General features: G+C 36.5%; 4 protein-coding genes across 6 annotated transcripts in view; 2 read left to right on the top strand and 2 right to left on the bottom strand.

Annotated features, from left to right (window-relative positions):
* LOC149479784 (uncharacterized) overlaps positions 1–5063 on the top strand; it is a 31647-nt gene extending 26584 nt beyond the window's left edge. The window contains exons 12-13 of the mRNA XM_089707397.1: positions 544–741; positions 4902–5063. Of these exons, the coding sequence (XP_089563523.1) occupies positions 544–741; positions 4902–5039 (336 nt within the window). The 3' untranslated portion in view covers positions 5040–5063. The remainder of the gene's footprint in view (positions 1–543; positions 742–4901) is intronic.
* LOC149479785 (uncharacterized) lies at positions 2483–3751 on the bottom strand. The gene has a single exon (XM_089707439.1). The coding sequence runs from the start codon at positions 3357–3359 to the stop codon at positions 2838–2840; it is 522 nt and encodes a 173-aa protein (XP_089563565.1). The 5' UTR covers positions 3360–3751; the 3' UTR covers positions 2483–2837.
* A 1053-nt stretch (positions 5064–6116) lies between the features above and the next one.
* On the bottom strand, positions 6117–12686 carry LOC149479783 (uncharacterized). The gene is made up of 2 exons (XM_089707616.1): positions 12327–12686; positions 6117–6319 (listed from the first exon to the last, which is right to left on the bottom strand). The coding sequence occupies exons 1-2, from the start codon at positions 12684–12686 to the stop codon at positions 6305–6307; spliced, it is 375 nt and encodes a 124-aa protein (XP_089563742.1). The 3' UTR covers positions 6117–6304.
* A 3332-nt stretch (positions 12687–16018) lies between these two features.
* Positions 16019–23446, top strand: LOC149479782 (omega-amidase NIT2). Of its 3 annotated transcripts, none has more exons than XM_089707429.1 (6): positions 16019–16156; positions 19497–19643; positions 19889–20073; positions 20581–20749; positions 21422–21655; positions 23092–23446. In XM_089707429.1, exons 1-6 carry the CDS (start codon positions 16120–16122, stop codon positions 23178–23180), a joined length of 861 nt encoding a protein of 286 aa, XP_089563555.1. In that variant the 5' UTR covers positions 16019–16119; the 3' UTR covers positions 23181–23446. The 3 variants fall into 3 exon arrangements, with proteins under 3 accessions (XP_089563555.1, XP_089563556.1, XP_089563554.1); XM_089707430.1 differs by lacking the exon at positions 16019–16156 and adding an exon at positions 17553–17710; XM_089707428.1 differs by lacking the exon at positions 16019–16156 and adding an exon at positions 17695–17830.
* Positions 23447–23501: the final 55 nt, after the last annotated feature.

Raw genomic sequence — 23501 nt, 5'->3', positions numbered from 1 at the left:
TGAACCTGTCAGTTTGACGTCAACGACCAGAGAAAATTTTCAAAAAATTATCAGTATAATACCATGTAGGTTGTACCACGTGACGTCGAATGGTGCAATTCTATTGGTCGATATTTGGGTCGGAAAAATAATCTATATAATTATTTATTTAAAATTATATATGCATGTTTATCGGCCATCTGGTTTCCATAACACAAGCGAAAGCTTAGTATGGGATCAGATCGTGCCGTGTGTGAAAAATTGTCCTGATTTATTATTATTTCGTCTTTTATATCTGCGTTACTTTTTGACGTGACAACGTCTTATAATTCGATAGAGCCGGCTGCACGCACGAAAAAACATGACTCATGCGGCGTTACCTCGCTCTGAGGCGTTCCATGTAAGACTTGAAGTGCAAGCGAGAGCGCGGAACGAGCGACAAAGAAGCACAATCGGCCTACGTTGTCACGTTCAACTATCGTCAGTAAACCGACTTTACAGACAACCAATTTTTTTTGTTTATTTTTTCCTCAAAAAATTAAAGAGTTCATTAAAAATCCTCAGACCAACGCGATGCTCATGTTCCACAAGCGCACGCACTCCGCGGTGAAGGCGTTCAAGTGCGACGAGTGCGGCAAAGCGTTCCACAACCGCGTCAACCTGCTGACGCACGGCCGCGTGCACTCGGAGCGGCGCCCGCACGTGTGCTGCGAGTGCGGCAAGGCGTTCAAGTTAAAGGCGGCGCTCGACCGGCACGCGCTCGTAAGTGTAGCCAGCTGGCCGCACTGTATACATTCGGAGTGTCTGTATGCAGCAATATGCCAATTGCCAGCCCATCGTTTGCCAGCTTTCCACCCGCAGCTACCCACGTGTTAACAAGAAACACAGGCCCCGTTCCCATGAGATTTCCGGGATTAAATCTATCCTGTATCCTTTCTCAAGTCACAAACTATATTTGTAATAAATCGGTTCAATGGTTTAAGCGTTAAGAAGAAACATAGAAAACAAGTTTGTACATGTCCAAAAATGTATGAACCAAAAACCCAGAATCGACAGGAATGAAATGTGTACCATTGGATTGGCATTGAAGTATAATAAAATGTTACCAAGGGGGCAACTCTGAAATCGTAATAGTATAGGAGCTAGGAGCAAAACAAAATAACGAAGGAAATTCGTTAAAAATATAATATAAATAAGTTTATATTATGTTATGGCTTAACATGACGTTGTTATGATGTTGTGTCACTTGTTTCACACATGATAATAATAAATAAATAAATAATAATAAATAAAATCTTTATTTGAATTCATACATAAGTTTGACATATTGGATTGGGGTTCAGGCCCCCTTACTAGGTATAACCTGTATTAAGGGGACCTGTTCCTTCCCCAATATTGATCCCAAGTTTGCATGAATTAAAACATAAATTTAAGAAGTTAAGAAAAAGCTAATCCAAAGTCCAAAATAAACAGTGTGTGTATTGATGGGTGTATGAATATGAGTTCGGTTGTGCGTGAATGTGTGTGTGTGTGTGTGTGTAAGTGTGTGTGTGTGTTTGTGTGTGTGTGTGTGCGTGAGTATTAATAATAATGATCTAAATACGTAACATATTTTCAAGACTGTCATAGTCATAATTTTTAAGCCAGGTTAAAACCGTTTTTTTGAATATATTCCTATTGAGAGCTTTATGTTTTTCACTTAACATATTGTAAAATCGAGGGGCAAGTCCCTCGAACGACCTTATTGCAAATTTACTTTTAAAAAAGGGAACAGGGCATCTCTCATAACGTGTATTGCCACTCTGTAAGGTGGGAACAGTTCCTATGTGATATTTTTGTAACAGACACAAAATATACAACTTACGAACACTAAGCTCAGAGAGTCCTTCTTTATATATTTCAACCGAAGGGTGTCTAAATGGCAGTTTAAGCGCGACTTTAATTAAGCATCTTTGTGCTCTTTCGACTGGAAGGAGGTGTGATTCGCCACGTGCAAATACAGTAACGAAGAACGCTTTCACATAAGGCTTTATATGTTAGTATAAGGATGTCCTTGTTAGCTACTGAGTTAAGGTTTTTAAATATATGTACTAAACGACGAACTTTCGTAGCTAGATAGTTAGCATGAGGTAACCACCTTAGATGGTGATCAATTTGTATACCCAGATATTTGCATTGTTCAACACGTGTTAGGCTTTGGCAATTACAACTGTTACTCTCCAGACTCTGTCTATTGCATGGGTATGTATGAATTCTAATATTGAAGTCACTTTTTGGTAGGGTAATTTTGGTTTGTGCAAAACATATCAGATTAGATTTTTTAGTGTTTAGGGATAATAGGTTGTCCTCTAGCCATTTTGATACAGCGGTTAGACCAGCTTCGGTCGATTTTTTGACTTCAGGCCATGTCTTGTGGTGGAATAGCAACACCGTGTCGTCTGCGAACATCGTAATATCTGCTTGCGGAATAGACAGATTGCAAAGTGGGTTTAGGTAAATAAGAAATAAAATTGGAGCAATAGTACTTCCTTGCGGAATTCCATAACCTGAGTTTAACACCTCACCGCTTAATATATCATCAACCTTTACACACTGGGATCTATTAGTCAGATAGCTCTGGAACCAATTTAAAGTTACTCCTCTTACGCCGATATTTTGTAATTTTGTAATGAGAATGCTGGAAGACACCGTGTCAAATGCTTTCTGGAGATCAAGAAATACACCAAGGCATTTCTCACCTCGATCCAAATAGGTGGTGATAAGTTGAGTGAGTCTTAGTGTCGCGTCCTCTGTAGAGACACCCGAACGGAAACCAAACTGAAATTTTGAGATAATGGAATGCTTATCGAGGAAGTTAACTAGTCTCTTTGAAACGATCTTCTTCGACGAACGTTCTTCTTCTCGTTCACTTTTTTTGGAATTTTCCTGATTTCAATGCTAGTAATCCTATTGCTTTTTTCTAGACTGTTCAGCCTTGCATCTATGGTACTAAATCTTATATTAAACTCTTTTGACTCATTTTTAATTATTTTTATTTGGTCGTGCAAGTTTTCGATTTTTTCCGACAAGAAATTTATCGATGACTCGATGTCGTTATTTGTTTTAATCACTGAAGATATATTTTTATCCATCTCGGCTATACTTTTTTCTAATTTATCTAAGCGAAGGTTCTGATTTATTAACATTTTGTTGAACATTTTTTGAAGTAGCTCCTGCATTTCTGACTTAAACATCGCGAATTCATCAATTTCACCTCCAGACAGTCGACGCCGTTTTTCACATCTTAATGTAATATTCGCTTCTGCGTCATTCTCATCCGAAGATAAATTTAATTCCGGTGCAGATAGCGTTTTAGATGTATTCGGCGGTGAACGATACATGGTAGGATCTATTTAAATATAATTATATCGACTGTATCACTAAAAGTGCGAGTCTTTACAGGGTAGAACGTAAAGATTAATGTGACGATATTACTGTGCTTCTCTCTTGCTCTTGAAGCGCGCGCTATAGCGTTATCTTGCAGCGAGCCGCTACTTGAAGTGTGAGAAAGATACGAAGATGATGTTTACTCACTGTTTATCTTCACTGAAGTACAAGGATGCCACGCAATTCGGGGAGTTCGTATTTGTTTACACTTTATAACTTAACTGTTTGTGTTCAAGTTATTATTTTTTATTTGATATTAAGAAAGTTTTAATGTTATTACTATTGTTTATTCGAAATTTGGTAAGTTTTAATTTAAGATTCGAAATTATTTCAACACACGTCCACTCGTCTTGCTGTCCGAGGAGGGAAGGGCATAGGGATAATAATCATCTTTTACAAGCAACAGCAACATAACAAAAACGTTGAAACATAACATAACAAAATCTCTGATTTTTGTAGTTCTTTTTCTTTTGGTTCATAGATACTACAATTGCCATAGTACTATATGTTTTATTGGTAATTATGTGGCTAAGTATTGAAAAAAAACTGTATAGTGCAGGAGCTAAGCGACAAAAAAAAACAAAGTTAAAAATAGTTTGAAAATAATAAAAACACGTTATGTTGTGGATAAGATTATAGTTGTTATTCATTTATTTTTATAATTTAGTCTTATTTTGAGAAATTTTAATGATATTATATTTACCTAATAATAACGACATTCGAATCTACAACAACTTGTGTTACACAAGAATGTACAAGCAAAAGCAATTAAAACATTATAATAACAACGATAATCTCATCCACAACATAATTATTTTCAAACGATTTTTTATTCAGTTTTATTGGCTCTTAACTCGTATACTATACCTAATATTATTTTTTATTTCCAATCCTTAGCCACAAAATTAGGTATCAATAATACATACAGTACAATAGCAATTGTAGTATCTTGAGCCAAAAGAAAAACTTCAAAAAACGGAGTCTTTGTTATTTTGTGATTGAACATGATGTTATTTTGTTGCTGTTGGTTTTAAAATATTTAAATAATAATTATCATCACATTATTACAACGTCATAAGCTACAACATGACATAAACTTATGTTTTAAACGTATTTTTTACTTACTTTATTTTGCTCCTAGCTCCTATACTATAAAGATTTCAGGGTTACCGCTTTAGCTACATTATATTATATTTAATTATTAATCCATTGGTATACATTTCATTCCTGTCACTTCTGGGTCATTTTTTAGACATCTCCTTTCGTCTTTATAATGTTACTTAGCTTAGGGCTGATTTTTCAATCCTTGGTTAAAACTTATTACTACCATTTTAAAAACGTAGAATACCTGTAATTGCCTGTATTTGACAGTTTACATGACATTTTAATATTATCGTGTAATACTTTATTGGACGGATAAGTTTTATCCAAGCATTGAAAAATCGGCCCTAGGAAAGTAGCATAACATATTATAATTATATAATAATTTCCCTTAGAGCCACACGGGCGACAAGCCTTACAAGTGCGAGGTGTGCGGCAAGGCGTTCGCGCAGTCGTACAGCTGCAAGCTGCACGTGCGCACGGTGCACCTCAAGCAGCCCTCACCAAAGCGCGACCGCAGGAAGCGAAAATAATATATTCTGATTCTGAAGAAATAAAAAAAACGAAATAAAAAATATTTTTTTCAAAAATAAATTTATGGTTTTTATTTGGTCTTGTATTCTTTCTCCTCCATTTCATGAACTAGAGTATGAATTTTATAAAAGCATGACGGGAGTTTTACTTTATCCCCCACCTCCTTACAATAATACAATCGAAATCAACAATCGCGCAGTCGAACAGTTGAAAGCTGCACGTGCGCACGGTGCACATCAAGCAGCCCTCACCCTTCCTCAGCAGAGCGCGCCTCGACCGCAGGAAGCGAAACTTATATATTCATTCCGAAGAAATAAAAAAAAAATTATATATTATATATTTAGCATATAGCCTTCCTTGATAAATGAGCTATATAACACCGAAAGTATTTTTCAAATCGGACTAGTAGTTCCTGAGATAAGCGCGTTCAAACAAACCCTTCAACTTTATAATATTAGTATAGATGAGGGTAGTTTTATTTTATCCCCCACCTCCCTACAATAATACAATAGAAATTAACATTCGCGCAATCGCACTTATGAAATAAATGTTTTTCAGTGGTTTTGCGTTTATGGTTATAACCATATTGTACTACTACTACTCGGGTCTTCCACGCAAGCCTTCACAGGCTTCGGGGTAACTGTTCGGGGCGATGGCCCCTTTCAGTGGTAGCAACGCCGCCTGCAACTACAGGCGGGGCACTGGGTGGGACCGGATGGTCCACGGTGTCATGTCCGGGAGGTATCCTGCTGCAGTGCGATCCAGCCCGCGGTATCGCGGGCGATCTGCGAGCTGCTGCAGGGGAGAATGTCCGAGTGTGCTTCACCCGCTGCTCAGCGAGGTCGAGCTCGCCGACAGAGTGCCGGTGAGCGCCCGTCAGCCAGCGGCGAGGAAGCGGTCGTGTCCTAGGAGATTAGGTCACGTGGTAGGCCTCTTATGTCCGGCGGTCGTCGATGGTATGGCGCGATGCCGTGCAAGTGCTGGGATCGCGCTCCGTCGGCGCGCGCGAACCATATTGTGAAGCAATGGAGAAAATAAAATTGCAGCGTAACGACACACTTCTTTATTTTGAAAGTTCTAGCAAGAATGATCCACGTTTAGCAATGGCAAGCTAATATATAGGCTTATCCCCTCCGCGTGGCTGGCTGTTAGGCATGGCGGTGGCATGGCGGCTGGCAGGAGGGGATGTCAACATGGCGGCTTGGCTTGACGGAGGTGACAGGCGACGTCACGTCCGTTACCACAGAACACATATTACTGTCCGTTACACTCGGCCATCCTGAAACAGTTGTTCCCACAGGAACAACAAAAATAATTAGCTCTCTAATAAATCAATAAGATCTTCGGTTTCCATTTGCTCATCCGAACTGCTAGCACTATCAGAAACTGTAACAATACTTTTATAGGGCCTCAACGAATCTGCAGCTACTAACCCACTAAAACTCTTATACCCACGTAAACCCTATATACTTCTAATTTGGTACCTATCATTGCCCAATACTTTCGTTACGACATAAGGACCGGAATGCAAGTCGTCAAGTTTAGTGTTAACTTTGGATGCTGAACAAGTAGGTGCTTGACGCGTTAGCAATAAATCACCCTTCTTATATATGTGAGCGGATTTTCGTTTCCTATCGAAGTTACGTTTCATTCTAGCGCTTGCTTTTAGTATCCTGACATTGCACCATATAAAACCAATCCGCTACTTCGAGACGATTCACGTTCATAGTGTCTACTGGATGTCTACTTAACGCATCTACATGTTTCATTCGTTCCCCCGGCCTATACTCTACGCTTATATCGTTATCTTGTATAGAAAGCCACCACCTTGCGATACGTGGTATAATGTCACGTTTTGTAAGCGTAGCGCGGACTGCTGTACAATCAGTAACCTTTTTTTCTACTACACATATACGCGAAAACGACGCAAGGATTCTACAACGGCAAGAGTTTCAAGTTCATAACTATGATACATGCTTTCCTCTTTACTTGTCACCCTACTAAAATATAAAACGGGTCGCAACGTACCATCAATCTGCTATTCCTAATTTACACACAAAGCACAGGATCGTACAAAGCTAACACAGGCTCGGAACACAAACACTTTTTTAATTGTTCGAAACTATTGTTTTGATCACTACTCCATATCCACGAAGCTTTCTTTTTAGTTAAATCGGTTAAAGGGCGGGCAATGATAGCAAAATATACGTAGTATATTATTATTAGTCTGTGGCAAAATTGTAAATAAACTTACGAAAATAACTACACAACTCGATAAATTGACGCACACAATGAACATTGGTCGGTGTTGGAAAACGAGACACCGCTAATAACTTTGAATCGCCCGGTTGAATACCCTTAGCCGATATTTTATGACCTAAATACGTTATTTCATTTTGCAAGAACGAACACTTACTCATGTTTAATTTTCAATTTTCTACTTCAAGTTTGACAAGTACCGCTTGCAAAATATCGCCTGACATAACGTCATTCGAGGGTAAGAGTATCGTCCAGAAATGCCAAAATTTCACGTTTACCATGTTTGTTTTTAACATTATTATTTTTAGTTCTACCTACAGATTCAACTATTTTATTTATCAACCGCATAAAAACGGATGGCGCGTTCGCTAAACCGAATGGAATACGAGCGTACTCGAAATGACCCTGGTAGGGATGCTCGATGAACATCGATGTTCGATGATCATCGATGTTGAAAGCAAAAACATCGCTGTTTTAACATCGATATTGCTATACGAAAAATATCGTAACATCGATGTTAACGGCATCTGTCATCGATGTTAACTCACGGCCTCACGCACGACACAGTGTGACCAGATTAAATTTTACAAAAATACCGAGGCACCTCAAAAAAATACTGAAATATACCGACTTACATATGACAGATATACCAATAAAAATACTGATTTTCTTAACACGTTTTAATTATTCATCCTCACAATAAATGTTAGTTTTATAGATGCTTATCTACTTTGCAGATTCGCATTGCATGCTTTACAAAATGCGGTGAACTCATCATCCTTATAACGTGAAAGCCACAAAGAAAATTCCGGAATTTGTTCCCACTTCGCTAAATAACTTTGCTGAAAACTAGACACGCTGTCCAGATGAATGCAACTAAGTAAATAAAAACAACGAAAATCGCGTTCTATATTTTATATGATGACAAAAACCATCTTCTATTTTGGGGAAATTCCCGAATTATCGAAAGAAAGTCCTCAAATATTAAGTCGAGTGCAGAAGAGACAATCATCTCACTTGAACCGTATTAGACGATTTTATACTAGTAATAAAATATCTTATATGTTTTACTAACTATCTATTCATCCAACTGAATACTTAAAAACTAGACTTTGTTTGAAAATTATAGATAAACTAGCAGTCTGCCCCGGCTTCGCCCGTGGTACATATTTACGTTTTCTCTACATAAAAACCATCCTCGTACTTCAAGGAATATAATAAAAAAAGAATTATCGAAATCGGTTCAGCCGTTCTCGAGTTATGCGCTTACCAACACATTTTGCGATTCATTTTTATATATAAGACTAGCATTCCGTCCCGAATTCATCCGGGTAAACTGATATTCATGAAATACAACGGATTTCAATGTATGCAATCTGGAAATTACGCTCTATCTAATGGTGCAAACCTCATTACAATCGGTCCAGCAGTTGTAAAGTTTTAGGCGAACATACATTCTGCAACTCTGATTTATACTATGTATTGATTGATAATTATTGTAAAGGTAGTATTACAATACTACAACGCCGGCGACGGCCGTCTTTCTTGTCATATCTGTAACTTAAGCGTCTTATTCACGGTCAATCCCCGACGTACGTCGGCTCAAGGCCGCGGTGCTGGATGTATCCTACTGACGATCGTGCGCGCATCAAGCATGGCTAGGGTTGCCAACTTTTATTTGAAGAAATAGAGTAAGTATATCTGATTTTAAAGGAGGTATATAAAGAGTAAATAAATATTTTTAAAAATGTATTTTTTTGTACTTTTTGCAGTAACTAAGAATTTTTCATTATTTTTAAATGAATTATATGAATCCAAACATTCCAAATCTAAATTTATATATTTCAAGAGCTCATTTTTAATTAATTTTTAATGAAGCTCGGTTTCTCTCTTCCCGCCACTTCACATTCATGACCGAAAAGACTCTTTCAGTAAATGCTAAAGTGGCGGGAACAGAGAGTATATAGCTAATCATTTTTTTTTAAACAAACAAATTCGTCAAGATATTTTTTTTAAATAAATTGCCATTTTTCTGCAGTGGACTTTTGCATAAAATCTGTGTTATTCAACAATTCGCCTTGGAGTTCTTTTAAAATAATAACTTCTGAATATAAACTGTCCATGTGTACAAGGTTGATCCAAAAGTAATGATAATTGGGATTTCCTGTGTACATAAAAATCAAAAATAACCGTTTCTTGCTTGCTCATGTACTCACTAAGTTATCACAAAAAAATCATATTAATAGGCCACGTTTCCAAGTATTTACATTAATTTCTGTTGGCAACACTAATCTGCTGTACGTCCGCGCTATTCACTGTCCATCTGCACGACGTTCGCGGTGGTGGGGGTGCTTGCTGTGCACATCCAGCAAGATAATAATAATAATTATTGACGTACGTCAACGCTATTCACTGTCGTTTTGCGTCGTGCATCGTGTATGACCTTGGCGGGACGTACGTCAAGATGGACCGTAAATAAGACGCTTTACTCATCTTTGCTCATAGATAACATTTATAAATCCGTAAAAGTCCCCAATGTTCGCGTTCCGGGGAATTCCGCATTGTCGCAACTTTAAGACGATCACTCACGACGGTGTTGCCATAACGTCAACCAAAATATACCCAAAAATACTGACTTCCAGCAATATACCTAAAAATATACCGATGTTCGGAAAAGTCGATGAAATATACTGAAAAAGTATTAAAATACTGAATCTGGTCACACTGGCACGACACGACCAATGCAACTTACGAAGTTAGGGCGTATTCAGAAAGAAAGCTTGAAACTTATAAGCGCTTATACGCGCTTATCGGCGCTTGTCAGCGCTGGTAACCCGCGCAGGAAAATATATGAACATGACAAGCGCCGATAAGCGCTTATAAGTTTCAAGCTTTCTTTCTGAATACGCCCATACGAAACAAAATATGTCTTTTATGAACGCATCCACAACACAAATCAAGTTTATTTTGAACTTTGAACGCGTATTCATTCATTCAGGGCGTTCCTTTTTATCAACAAAGAAATAGATTAAAAGGTTCTTCTTTATCAAAATTACTCTTCCTGCAGTCAATTGATAAAAAATATTGGAATATGTAATCATTTGATCTCTTTCTTAATAAATTCCGAACTTTTACACTGTGTTTTATTTTTTTGTCAGTTATTATTGCATAAATCATCGATGATATCCAACATCGATGTTCAGTTTTCAATAAATATCGAATATCGATGTCGGGCTTTCGATTATGACATCGATGTCAACATCGATGTTTTTCGAATATCGATCATCCCTAGACCCTGGCCCACAGAACAGTAAAGTAGATAGAAGTGTGATGTGGGCGTGGCCCACGTGTCAATGATAAGTTTAGATCACCTAACTTGCTCTCAGTTGTGCGCAGAAAAATATTCGAGTCGGTTGTCAGCTGTCAAACCTTTTTTCCATATTTATTCATTAATTAGGACGTGTTGTTCGGTATAAAGAGTGCAAAAATGATAGCAGACGAAATAATATCAGCAATGAAGGCATTTCATACCGTCGGTAAGTCTTATTTTAATTTATTTTAATTATATTTTATGTTATAAATTCGCTTGTCGTAATTTGTCAAAATTGTATACAAATATCTAGTCAAAATGAACCTTAATCCATAAGAAATTAGTACTATTATAGATTGAACAGCAAACAAGACTTTCTGGAATATTATTGCAATAAACAAACGAATGTCGCTTTAGTGATGCTTGTGGTGCATATCGACAGTATCGATACTTTAGAAAAGACAAACATTATAAATATTAAATTTTATTTTATTTTTCCTTAGCTTTCATTTGTCTAATTTATTTATAGATTTCCCAAAGAGGCTAATTTAAAAGAGAAATGGATAAATGCAACGTGACGAGTTAACTGGATGCCGAACAGTACTAAGCGGTCTAACAAAGGCCACCGATACATCAAACCTACGGCAGTTCCAAGATTTAAAATAATGCATATTTTCTGTTTGTATTTTGTAAATATAGATTTATACTATTCTATTCCGTTTTTTATTTAATAATAATAATATAAAAAGACGTACTTAGTAGTAATAAACATACTCCAAAATGTGACGCATTATACTATACTCATATAAAAGAAAGAAAAAAAAATACACAAAAAATATTTATTTGTGAATTATCGATAACAAGGCTGACATCCCTCAGAGCATAGCATCAGATAAATATCAAGTTAATGTCATTAATGTTGAGTGACACAAATTTCAACCTTATCTCTATGTGTTGCGTTTCAAATTTATATCTATCGAAAACTAACGCCCTCTGTTGTGGAGTAGCTGAATGTTTTCGAATTTGGAATTTCTGTGCAATGAGAAACAAAACAGCTAATATACCTAGGGATGTTATACTAAAATAAACCGTAACATGGTGCGTTAGGGTACATATTGAAATGCTGAATTTATAACCTAAGTCAGTTTTTACTCAAATTAAGCTGTCCAATCAAAGGCATAGTTTACTTGTAGTGTACTGTATAACTATCGGTTTAAATGTGTGGGTTTGGCGACACTGGTTTTCATACTAATTAGACATTACAGCACTTCTATATGTTTTTACTGTTCTGTGCCCTGGCCTGAGGTGTTATGAATGCAGTTTTGTGTGTACTAGTATCTTCATTACTAACACGTAATTATTGATGATGGCCTTGAACCATATCTAAACTCGTAAAATATTTGTGGCCCGCTAATTTCGAAACCTGATCGTCTATGTTTGGCAATGGAAATCTATCTTTTACGGTAATAGCATTTAAGGCACGGTTATCAACACACATCCTACTGTCACCGTTTTTCTTTTTGACTAAAATGACCGGAGATGCATAACTAGATTCAGACTCTTTGATAATCTCGGCATCTAATAAATCACTTTAGACTGAACTACTGCTTGTTCGCTATGCGATAATCGATAAGGCTGGCGGTAAATAGGCTGATCACTAGTAAGCTTTATTATTAGCATTATAATTGGCAAATCTATGGCAAGCAAGGGTAAGTACCTGGCTATTTGGCTGTAGTGGAGACTCCTGGCAGCTTTCAGCCCTGGTTAGGACCTCTCCCGGCGGCCACACGATAACCTCGCAGCCCATGTTGATGACTTTGATGTACCCGTCTTCACCAGTGAGCAGGGTGGATGGAAGAGAGTAGGCCACTCCCTGCAGCTCATGATGCCGAGGCGGTGTAACCGCATCGTTGCCGACCTTATTTCCGAGAACCCGCACTTGAATGATGGAAGAGCCAGGTGGAAGTCTCTCTTCGTTGACTGTGACGACTTTAAAGCGATCATGGTCTTCGATAGCCTCAATATCGCAAATGGGATCTTGAGTACGATTAAATTCGACAAGGCCTTTGTTAACCATAGAGATAGAATGTACTACGTACTAGAGAGGCGATCGCTACTACACTCTCTTTAACACGAGCTAGAGGTAAGAATCACAAGTCTCTTTAGTCTGTGTCGGACTGTGCCCCCCGCTTGCCGCGTCAACACGTGTTATTGCTCTGTTCAAAATGCCTTCGTGTTTGCTTAGATATTGTTTTAACAGTTCCCATAATACAAACAAAGCCCGAGGAGTGACTTTTCACCAGTAAGTTTCCTTATTATGAGTAAGTCATGCATTTTACTAATATTGTTATCATTTTGCGAAAAATCACCACGCGTTCTGCGTTTCGCGCCATTTTTCATAGACTAACAGCACAGACGTGACACTATCGATGAGTCTGTTAAAAAAATGTAACTGGATTTTTTTAACTATGTATATACAATATCTACTAGGAAAGATTACCGTGGTGTAGTACCTAAATATTTATACTTTTACCCGACTACGCAAAGTAAAACGGTAGGTTATATTAAGTAATATTTATTTATTTACCTATTTTTATTTATTAAAAAAAGCCTAATCAATAGTTGTTCCAATAGGATTTATAAATTATTATGCACAACAATTACAAATAAACACAACATTCACAGAAACTAATACAGTAAAAGTTCCTTAATCGCGCTTCCTTTATTCGTGTTTTTACTATTCGCGGATTAAAAAAATGCGACCCAATTTCTATATTCACGACTAAAAATTTTTTTTATTCGCGGATTTAATAAGTACATACATAATAATAAAATTATTCCAATAGGTATCTTACCCAATATCCTTGTCAAATGGACTAATAAGAAAGTAAAATAGATCTTATAACAAGTTTGCCTAAAGTACATAATATTATGTTCTTAAATGATATCGCCGAGGCCTTTGACACAAGCCGCCTTTGTCGCAAGCCACCTCTGCAGCGATTGATGTTTTTGAGAATGTAAATAAACAGAATGGAAGCAACCTTATAACTCAATAAATAAAGTATATTTTTAAATGTAGTTCCGTTTATAGTAAAGTTACAAAAATTGTGATCGAGTAAGGGGGCGTCCATAAATTACGTGAGGTGTTTTTTAAAATTTTCTGCACCTCCCTCCCCCCCTGGTGAGATGTCGTGAGAATTTATTCAACCCCTCCCCCATCCTCGAATCTCGCGTGAGATTTTTCAAAATGTGAGTTTCTTATACGTAAACGCCATCAACATTGAATCATCGTATCCATTTAAATTACATCATGAAGCAAAAACTGATAAAACTATTGATTACTACACAAAACGACAAAAGCTTAATAAATTGATATTATTTAAAGGAAATTAAAATACATAGTTTAATATAAAATCCTCGTTTTATTAATTCCCTAGTATCAGTACCACCAGATAGTACCGAGTAAACAGATTGCACAATGTGTCGCATCTGCACGCATTGCTTAATCTTTGAACTTGAAGCCACGCCTCGCTCGTTCCACACGTACCCCACCACATCGGCCGCGCGCAATGTTTTTGTTTGGAATAACCCCTCTAGTAATATATCTCGATGTTGTTAACTGTCAATGTCATACCTTCGCTGTTGATGACAGGCTGACCGATTAAAAGATTAACATCGGCTATTTTGATGCTAGACAAGTAGGCGTGGCATTTCATGGTTATACCGTCAATTTCTAATTGAAATTCGACTTCTCCACGACTCGTTGAGAGTCCACCGGAGAATCCTTTTAAAATGACACTCGTCGGTTTGACATCCAATGACAATGCGTTCGATACTTGATCGTTTAAAACGTTAACTTGACTGCCGGTATCAATGTATGCTTTCACGTGGATGCCATCGACTTTAACGACCTTTTTGTATATTTCATTATAAGGGCGTAGTACATTTACTTCTTTTATGTTGTCGGTTGAGATAGATCTTCTATTTTCCGTGTAAATTGTAGAACAACGTGAAGCAATGTGTCCCTTATTTCCACATTTATAACATGTACGTGTGTCAGGTAGGGAGCAATCACGCAGTAAATGACCAGTTTTCTTGCATCTCGGACACGGGTCTGTTTCGACATTGGGTGGCATTGACTTTTTATCCAGGTGAGATGGCCTACTCACCAAATTTTTATGAAACCTTGTGTCGATAGGTAAAGTACGGTAGTCGTCAAGTGCACATAAAAATCCTTCGTAAAGCTCTCCTGGCGTGTGGCATTGGAAGGCTCGAGCGTTAGGTTGTAGCGATAGTGGCAGACCACGAATGATACAGGAAACGCTGGCGCTATCGGATAACTTGCACCGGAAGCACATGGCGATTTTATCTTGATAGTATTTTGTCATCGTCTCTGTAGGTTGCTTCTTCCTTTGTAGTAATTCTTCAAGCATATTTCCATAATCGCGATATCGAGGAAATGCTCGCAATAGCATATCCTTCCATTGTTCCCACGTGTAATCGTAGTTCTCTAGACGATTATACCACTTCTTTGCTTGACCTCGCAGCTTATCTTGTAGGTAAAATGATTTAGTTGTATCGTCCCATCCATTTATTTCCCCAATTTGGTCAATTTTACGAATCCATGCTTGTACCGTGCATTCCTCACTATCAGGGTCAAATTCCGGGATTAAAGATGCAGCTCGATGGACTTTTGACTTATTTGGAGCTTGGGGGTCATCTTCCAGGTTGCGTAAAGCCTTTACTACTTCTTTTTTCAGCAGATTCTTGAGCAACTTCCGTGCAGGCGGTGAAGAAGTACCCTCATCTTCCTCCGACATTGATTCGTCAGGAAGTCGATAAACTTGTGGCCGATGTCGTTTCATCCCGCTTCTGATTTGTGAAGCAATGGAGAAAATAAAATTGCAGCGTAACGACACACTTCTTTATTTTGAAAGTTCTAGCAAGAATGATCCACGTTTAGCAATGGCAAGCTAATATATAGGCTTATCCCCTCCGCGTGGCTGGCTGTTAGGCATGGCGGTGGCATGGCGGCTGGCAGGAGGGGATGTCAACATGGCGGCTTGGCTTGACGGAGGTGACAGGCGACGTCACGTCCGTTACCACAGAACACATATTACTGTCCGTTACAATATATTAACTCCTCTCCCATGTGATAGGCTAGCTTATGGATTTTTTTTAATGAAGGTAGTTTTGTGCGTACTATTATTTTTTAGTCTCGATTTTACAAAAAAAAAAAAATATTTGATGTCATAATAAATTGAAATAAAATGTCTTAACATTACATTTTAATAGCTTTGAACTGTGATTCCCAAGAACATTCCAATGAAAAAATATTACACATTTAGGTGCTTCCCCGTATGTAATGTATAAATAACAAAGTTTATTTGATCGCAGAAAGGGCCACAGTATCAGTCAAAGTCACGTCGCGACAAAACGTGCGTAGTACAAATGAAAATAATTTATTACATATTGAAGCAAAGTTTATCTTGACAGAAATCTACACGAAAATGTTGCACAGCAAAGCGAACAAAAGGCAATTATTAGGTAATTTTTGTTAAGTTGAAACTGAAATATTTGTGGACTAAATCGGCATACAATTTCATTAAAAGTAATTATGACAAAAACCCTACATAAAAATAAAAAATAGGTAGGGTAAACCACCCTATTATTGGCACTCTACCAATTTATTGGCATGCTCCAGTTTTTTAAGAAAATTAAGAGTTTTTTGTAGCCAGTATAAATTTTGTAGTAGAAATTAATAAGTAGCATGTCATTCTTTACTCAACTAGCAAACAATGTTTTTTATTTCATATATCATAACATTGCGGCGTAACAACCATCTGTTTGACAAGCCGGGACTTGTGTGGCAAAAATATTCAAAATATTCGTTTTTTACTAAGGTAAGAGCTATCATGAACTTAAAAGAAATTGCAATTCCGTTGTATTTTTCTTATGCATATTCATTTTGTCTTATTATTGAATGTATGAACTGCCTTTTTTAAACATTATTTTAAAATTTAACCACCAACTTTTAGTTATTTGTGGTATGCCAACAATTGGGCTGTTTAAAATCTGTTTATCCATTTTATTGGCACATAAAAATGTTAATTGAAACTTAAAAATTACTTATGATATCATTCAACCAGAGCTGTGATTTAATTAAATGTAAGATAATCGTTAGCTAAAATTGTTCTATGTTTTATTTAAGTAGGTTTTTTTTTGTCTAAAACCATATTTAAAAATAAGCGTCCCAACTGAAATGGTATGTTCCTCTACAAATAAATGTGACATTTCTTTTAACAAAGTCTTTTATTTTGTTTATTTCAAAATTAATTTCTGTTAATTTATGAATGGTACAAATTAACTTTAAAATGTCATAGTACACACTTTAAAGCCCTACTTAAGATCTAGTAAATATTTTTCAGTCTTGAATAGTGACAATAATAGGTAACAATCACTGCCAATAAAAGGTTTGACTATGCCAGCAACTGGTATTTTAGGTTTTTCTTTGAAAGGTTCACTATATTAAATAAAGCGATTTAATTTAAAATTGAAAAGTACTTTATAATATTCTCCATCAAGTTCTCCATAGATTAGAATACCAGTATAAATGCTTTTTTCTTAATTAAAACATAATTGTACATGCAAATTTCACCGGTTTTGTGAAGTAGCTGCTTAAAGTGCCAATAATTGGGTGGTTTACCCTAAATTATGATATCATCGATAGTAATAATTAATTTATATCAATGCCAGATTAACAGATATTAAATTATTACATATTCAGCGTGATTATTCAGACCAATTCAGACATTAAAATAATTCCCTTATAATCTCTGTATAAGGCTCAGTCTACGGTCGCTCTGTTAATCTGTATAAAATTCTTGTCTGATAACAAATGTCATTATTATCAACATGTCAATAATTCCGATTTCAACTTATTTCACTCTTTCACTACATCGGCTTTATTATTTTGTTAATTTTGATTAGATATTTAAATAAGATAGTGAATCTCAGACATACTTATCCTTTAATAATTGGTTGCAAGTTAGTTATTACTTGAAATTTGTTTTTTGCTGCTTCACGATATGTTGAAAAGAGGTAATCTTAATAAAACCGAAATAAATTAGTAATTGTGATAATTTGAGTAAAAAATGTGTGAAACTGCTACTGATGCGGTTCACCCGCGTTTCGTTAAGAAACCTATGTTTTACAGTAAGGGTAGGGTATATTGTTTACTTTTTTAAATATTACTAATAAACTAAAAAATATGTAAAACATTACTATTCATAATATAGCTTATACTAATTTGTTATTATTTCAACTATCAAGGTCTCTATTTCCGCTAGTTGGCAAGGGCTTCATATGTATCTATAATATTTTCTTTTACAAACATATAAGTAGTTATCTTCCTTTATATTTTTTTTTATCTAAGTATTTAATACTTATATGGTTTTGATTTTTAATTTAAAACTTTACATTACCACGAAACTTCAAAGTATAAATTATAGCTTTTGGTTGTTATGACACAAGGGTTCTTCAAAATATTATATGAATATATATTTAAGATTTTTAATTACCTAATTGTAAGGCTGCCAACTATTTGAAAATTGGAAATTAACTTCAAAACTGCTTGACCATTGTGCAGTATGTACTATGTACTATGCTTAGCACAAAAGCTCCTATAAAATAATGTTTTCTTTATGAATGGTTGAAACATGTTTGAAAAATCTACTCTATAAAAACTTTGTAGAAAAAGAAGAAAGTTGGTCCCCTTAATTAATTGCAGCTATTGAAACAGAAAATTATAGGATTTAATATTTTCATACCAGTGCAAGTAATATATTGGCGATATTTTATAACAATTTTTTGGACATTTCATATTATTGCATAATTTTACTACTATTATAAAGGCGAAAGTTGGAAGTATGCACGTAAAAACTACTGAATGGATTTGAATGAAACTTTACCACAATATAGCTTATACATCAGAATAACACATAGGATAGGTTTTATCCCGGAAATCCCACGGGAATGGGAACTATGCGGGTTTTTCTTTGAAAACGCGGGCGAAGCCGCGGGTGGAAAGCTAGTGTTAAATATATTTTAAGAGTAACCAATAAATCACAAATTCACCATTAATATGGTGCTATTTTTTTTAGTTATAGGTATAAGTAAATAATATTATTCAATAGTACGAAAGTAAACATTTTAAATTCAAACAAGATAAGTACTCATTTCCTTATCTGAATAAGTTTTTAATTTTCTTATCATTGAAAATAATAGACCGTACTTACGTCAAGTTATATCATTATGAGATTGTATTTTATTTTACTCTTATTGTAGTATGTATGCAATAAACTATCTAATATATAAAATTCCCATGTCACAATGTTAGTTACCGTGCTCCTCCAAAACGGCTGGACCGATTCTCATGAAATTTTCTGTGCATATTGGGTAGCTCTGAGAAACGGCCAACATCTATTTTTCATACCCCTAAGTGATAAGAGTAAGGCAAAACAACGATTGCCGGGACAGCTAATAATTTTATAGAGTACCTAACTAGCGGTCCGCCCCGGCTTCGCCCGTGGTACATATGAAAAATAGATGCTGGCCGATTCTCAGACTTACCCGATATGCACAGAAAATTTCATGAGAATCGGTCCACCCGTTTCGGAGGAGTATGCAGACTAACATTGTGACACGAGAATTTTATATATATGATAATTAAATTTTTCCTTGTTAATATTCAACTGTCTTAAATAATTTATTCTTCTACCATAATTGAAAGCAACATCTTAACGGAGAAACAGAAGATTACAAAAAAAACACTCATAGGAAATATGCAAAAACTTGCTTAAATTTATTTTTATGTATCATGTTTCAGGTTTTAAGATCGCCCTGATACAGATGTCAGTTGGTGCTGACAAAACAAAAAATATAGCTAAAGCAGTAACCGAGATTCACAAGGCGAAAGAGTGTGGCGCACACATAGTTGCTTTACCAGAATGTTTCAATTCACCATATGGAACCAGTACGTGATTTTATTCATTTTATAATTATATTGTACCACAAATCATTTTTTATAATTTTCGAAGAATTTGAACCTTTTTGAGATTATAAAAGTCATGTTACCTTTTAATAATTTATTTTATTAGCTTCACCTGTATATTTGCATAAAAGATTGCAGAATTTGAAAAAACATCTTTTAACGTGAAAATATAAACTATGTAGTTATATCAATCCATGAAAATCAGCGTTTTTTCAATTATTTCCCAGAATACTTCGACGAGTACGCCGAAGAAGTGCCATCTGGTGAAACGTGCCGCGCGTTATCCCGCGCTGCCGCGGAGGCCGGCGTGTGCGTTGTCGGGGGGACGGTCCCCGAGCGGTGTGGGGACAAACTCTACAACACTTGCACTGTGTGGGACGGGTCTGGGAAACTGCTGGCCCAGCATAGGAAGGTGAGAGATAACTAGTAGAATACTACTTGTTGTTGCTTCAAAATAATAAATACTTAATAACTCAGGCCCCGGAATCACAGACACAATAGAAAATCTATTGTGTCGTGGCCCGATCGGGCCGTTCGGGGCTCAATGGGATAAATCATAAACTTAACGGGTCATTACTTAAAAATATGTGTACTTTAATTATATCATAATAATTGTTGTGGTGTATTTTAATCAAACTTGCTATTCATTTGCGGCTTCGCACGCATAATCTAAAACTTGACAAATTATATACAAGAAATTTTTCTTCTTCCAGAACCACTTCTATTTAAAAAAATGATCGAAATCTGTAACGTGATTGTAAAGATCTAAGCATACATAGATACAGACAGCGGATAGCAACTTTGTTTTATACTATGTACATAATTCAATTTGTTGACAGATCAAATTCAAAAATTATTGTTGCCCAAGAAAGCTATCACTTAATTCTTATAAATTGTGACTTTTATCAATTGTCCACAGTTACATTTATTCGACATAGATATACCCAACAAGATAGCATTTAAAGAATCGGATGTCCTCAGCCCTGGAAGTCAGTTGACGACCTTCGAGTATAACGGAGTGAAGATAGGGATCGGTATCTGCTATGATCTCAGGTTCCCAGAGATGGCTCACCTTATGGCTAAACAGGGTAAGTTATTTATGAAAAGCAATATATAATTTGTTACAAAAGATCTGTGAAACAGTGTTGTGATACTAAAGTTTGATCTGACTATGTTTTCTGAGTGCTGCTACGTGCTAGTTCAATCATTTTTTAATTTTAATTGAGATGTTATTTTTTGTTTACATGTTGATGTAATTTCACTTATTCCGATGACATTTTAATTATTTTGAAATAAAAAATTGCGTATGGCACCTATTTAACAACGAAAAAAACGTCTTGCAATAAAAAATTTATGTCTGATGGATCTATCTAAAGGCAAAAGATTAAAAATTACGCGTTAATAAATGACTTTAAATTAAGGATATTTACCTGCGCGCACTAATAAACGCAACCACTACCGCCAGCTAGACAGCCCGGACTCTAACCGAAATAGCAAGAGAAACAGTATATCAAAAACCCAACTATACTAAAATGACTTTTTTTAAAACGTTACTAGCTCCCGTACCATTACACAGTAAAATTACACCACCTATCTAATTTTAATTTATATGACAAATCCTATCCAAAGGTTGCCTGGCAGAGATCGCTATTTAACATGTTATGATTTTCTTGTTTTTCTTTGTGTTTATTCTTTTTTGAGTGTGTTAAATAAAGAATTTAAATAAATAAATAAATAAAATTCTCCTCAATACTTGACAGGCTGTTCGCTGTTAATATACCCGGGCGCGTTCAACATGACAACGGGTCCTAAGCACTGGGAGTTACTGGGGCGAGCTCGGGCCACGGACCAGCAGCTGTGGGTCGCGCTCGTGGGCCCCGCGCGGGACACGGGCGCGGGGTACGTGGCCTGGGGGCACTCGCTGCTCGTGGACCCGTGGGGCAATGTGCGTGGGGCACTTGATGAGGCAGAGGGCATGCTGGTCCGCGACGTCGGTTAGTAAACTGAATAGATTGATCGGGGCAGTGGGGCACGTGGCGTGGGGGCACTCGCTGCTCGTGGACCCATGGGGCAATGTGCGGGGGGCACTTGATGAGGCAGAGGGCATGTTGGTCCGCGACGTCGGTTAGTAAACTGAATAGATTGATCGGGGCAGTGGGGCACGTGGCGTGGGGCACTCGCTGCTCGTGGACCCGTGGGGCAATGTGCGGGGGGCACTTGATGAGGCAGAGGGCATGCTGGTGCGCGACGTCGGTAAGTAAACTGAATATGGTCTATTATCCGAACATAGGCCGACCTTCACCGGCGTGATAATAGAATAAGACCAATTTTACCAATTTCACGCCGGTGAAGGTCGACCTATGTTCGTATCTTAGACTAATAGATTAAGCTTGATCGGGGCAGTGGGGCACGTGGCGTGGCGTGCATGAGGCAGTACGCGTGTAGAATACAAATTACTTATTGATGCGTGTAGCGATGTGTAAGTGGACTTAGAGGATCCGGCTCGAAGGACCTTTTGTACGCGCTACATGATTTGTCAGTTTTGTTTGTTTTTAGGGTTCCGTAGCCAAAATGGCAAAAACGGAACCCTTATAGTTTCGTCATGTCCGTCTGTCCGTCTGTCCGTCTGTCCGTCTGTCACAGCCGATTTACTCGGAAACTATAAGTACTACAGTGATGAAATTTGATGGGAATATGTGTTGTATGAACCGCTACAAAAATATGACACTAAATAGTAAAAAAAAGAATTGGGGGTGGGGCCCCCCATACATGTAACTGAGGGATGAAATTTTTTTTTTCGATGTACATACCCGTGTGGGGTATCAATGGAAAGGTCTTTTAAAATGATATAAAGTTTTCTAAAAAACATTTTTCTTAAAGTGAACGGTTTTTGAGATATCAGCTCTCAAAGTCGTAAAAAGTATGTCCCCCCCCCTCTATTTTTATAACTACGGGGTATAAAATTCTAAAAAAAATAGAGGTGATGCATGCTAATTAACTCTTTCAACGATTTTTGGTTTGATCAAAGTATCTCTTATAGTTTTTGAGATAGGTTGATTTAACTGTAATTTATTATATTTGCTGCTACGGAACCCTTTGTGCGCGAGCCCGACTCGCACTTGGCCGGTTTTTTTCAATATGGTTAAGTGGACCAGACCTTTTTCCTTATAGTTCATTTGATTAGGTACAAAACGAGAGAAAAAATACGGGTCTTAATTTTTTTTTAATTTAATTATGAATGAATATTTAAAATAACACTTTATATGTAAAGTATGAAATCTCAACACAGAGAAACTATGTGAGATTAGGGTCCATTTTTTTCATACCAGTGATTTCTGATATTTGTGATTCAGTGATATCTTTAATTATAGTAGGAAATGATCTGTTTGTGTATGTTCATCAATTTATTTATATGTTCTTTATTTTACAGATTTAGCTGTAGTAGAAGAGGTCAGGAGCCAAATCCCGATCAGAGTACAACGTAGAACAGATCTCTATGACACTATACAAAAGTGTTAGAACCAAAGCCTCATAACTTTAAAAGTAGAGAATAAAGTTGCGAGCGAGAGAGCAAGTCTTTAATAACAAGTGTGGGAAAGAGATTACTGCACTTAGTAATTACATTTTTAGTGGCATAGATTTTACCAGAGTTATATTTTGTTATTCTTTACGCATATTTTTAGGGCACCGGATACTTATATATAAGGAGCCCATTATGAATATAAAAAAGCAATAATTAATGTTTTTTGTAAAATGTTTTTATAAATAAAAAATATCATGTTTTTTGTATTTTTTTATTCATCTCTATACTCTAAGTCTTTTCAAAGTACTGAATGGTGA

The sequence above is a fragment of the Colias philodice genome, chromosome 19 (assembly GCF_061535455.1).
Source record: "Colias philodice isolate Cphi_HAF_F1 chromosome 19, ilColPhil1 Martin Lab GWU primary, whole genome shotgun sequence".
Lineage (NCBI taxonomy): Eukaryota > Metazoa > Arthropoda > Insecta > Lepidoptera > Pieridae > Colias > Colias philodice.
The sequence above is the reverse complement of the archived record's forward strand: the minus strand, read 5'-3'. Positions and strand labels throughout refer to the sequence as shown.

Coding starts and splice junctions, on each gene's coding strand:
- LOC149479785 (XM_089707439.1), bottom strand. CDS start 3,359: ATGTATCGTTCACCGCCGAATACATCTAAAACGCTATCTGCACCGGAA.
- LOC149479783 (XM_089707616.1), bottom strand. CDS start 12,686: ATGGTTAACAAAGGCCTTGTCGAATTTAATCGTACTCAAGATCCCATT.
- LOC149479782 (XM_089707428.1), top strand. CDS start 17,764: ATGTGTGAAACTGCTACTGATGCGGTTCACCCGCGTTTCGTTAAGAAA. Junction 17,831..19,496: donor ACCTATGTTTTACAGTAAGG/GTAGGGTATATT, acceptor ATCATGTTTCAG/GTTTTAAGATCGCCCTGATA. Junction 19,644..19,888: donor CAATTCACCATATGGAACCA/GTACGTGATTTT, acceptor ATTATTTCCCAG/AATACTTCGACGAGTACGCC.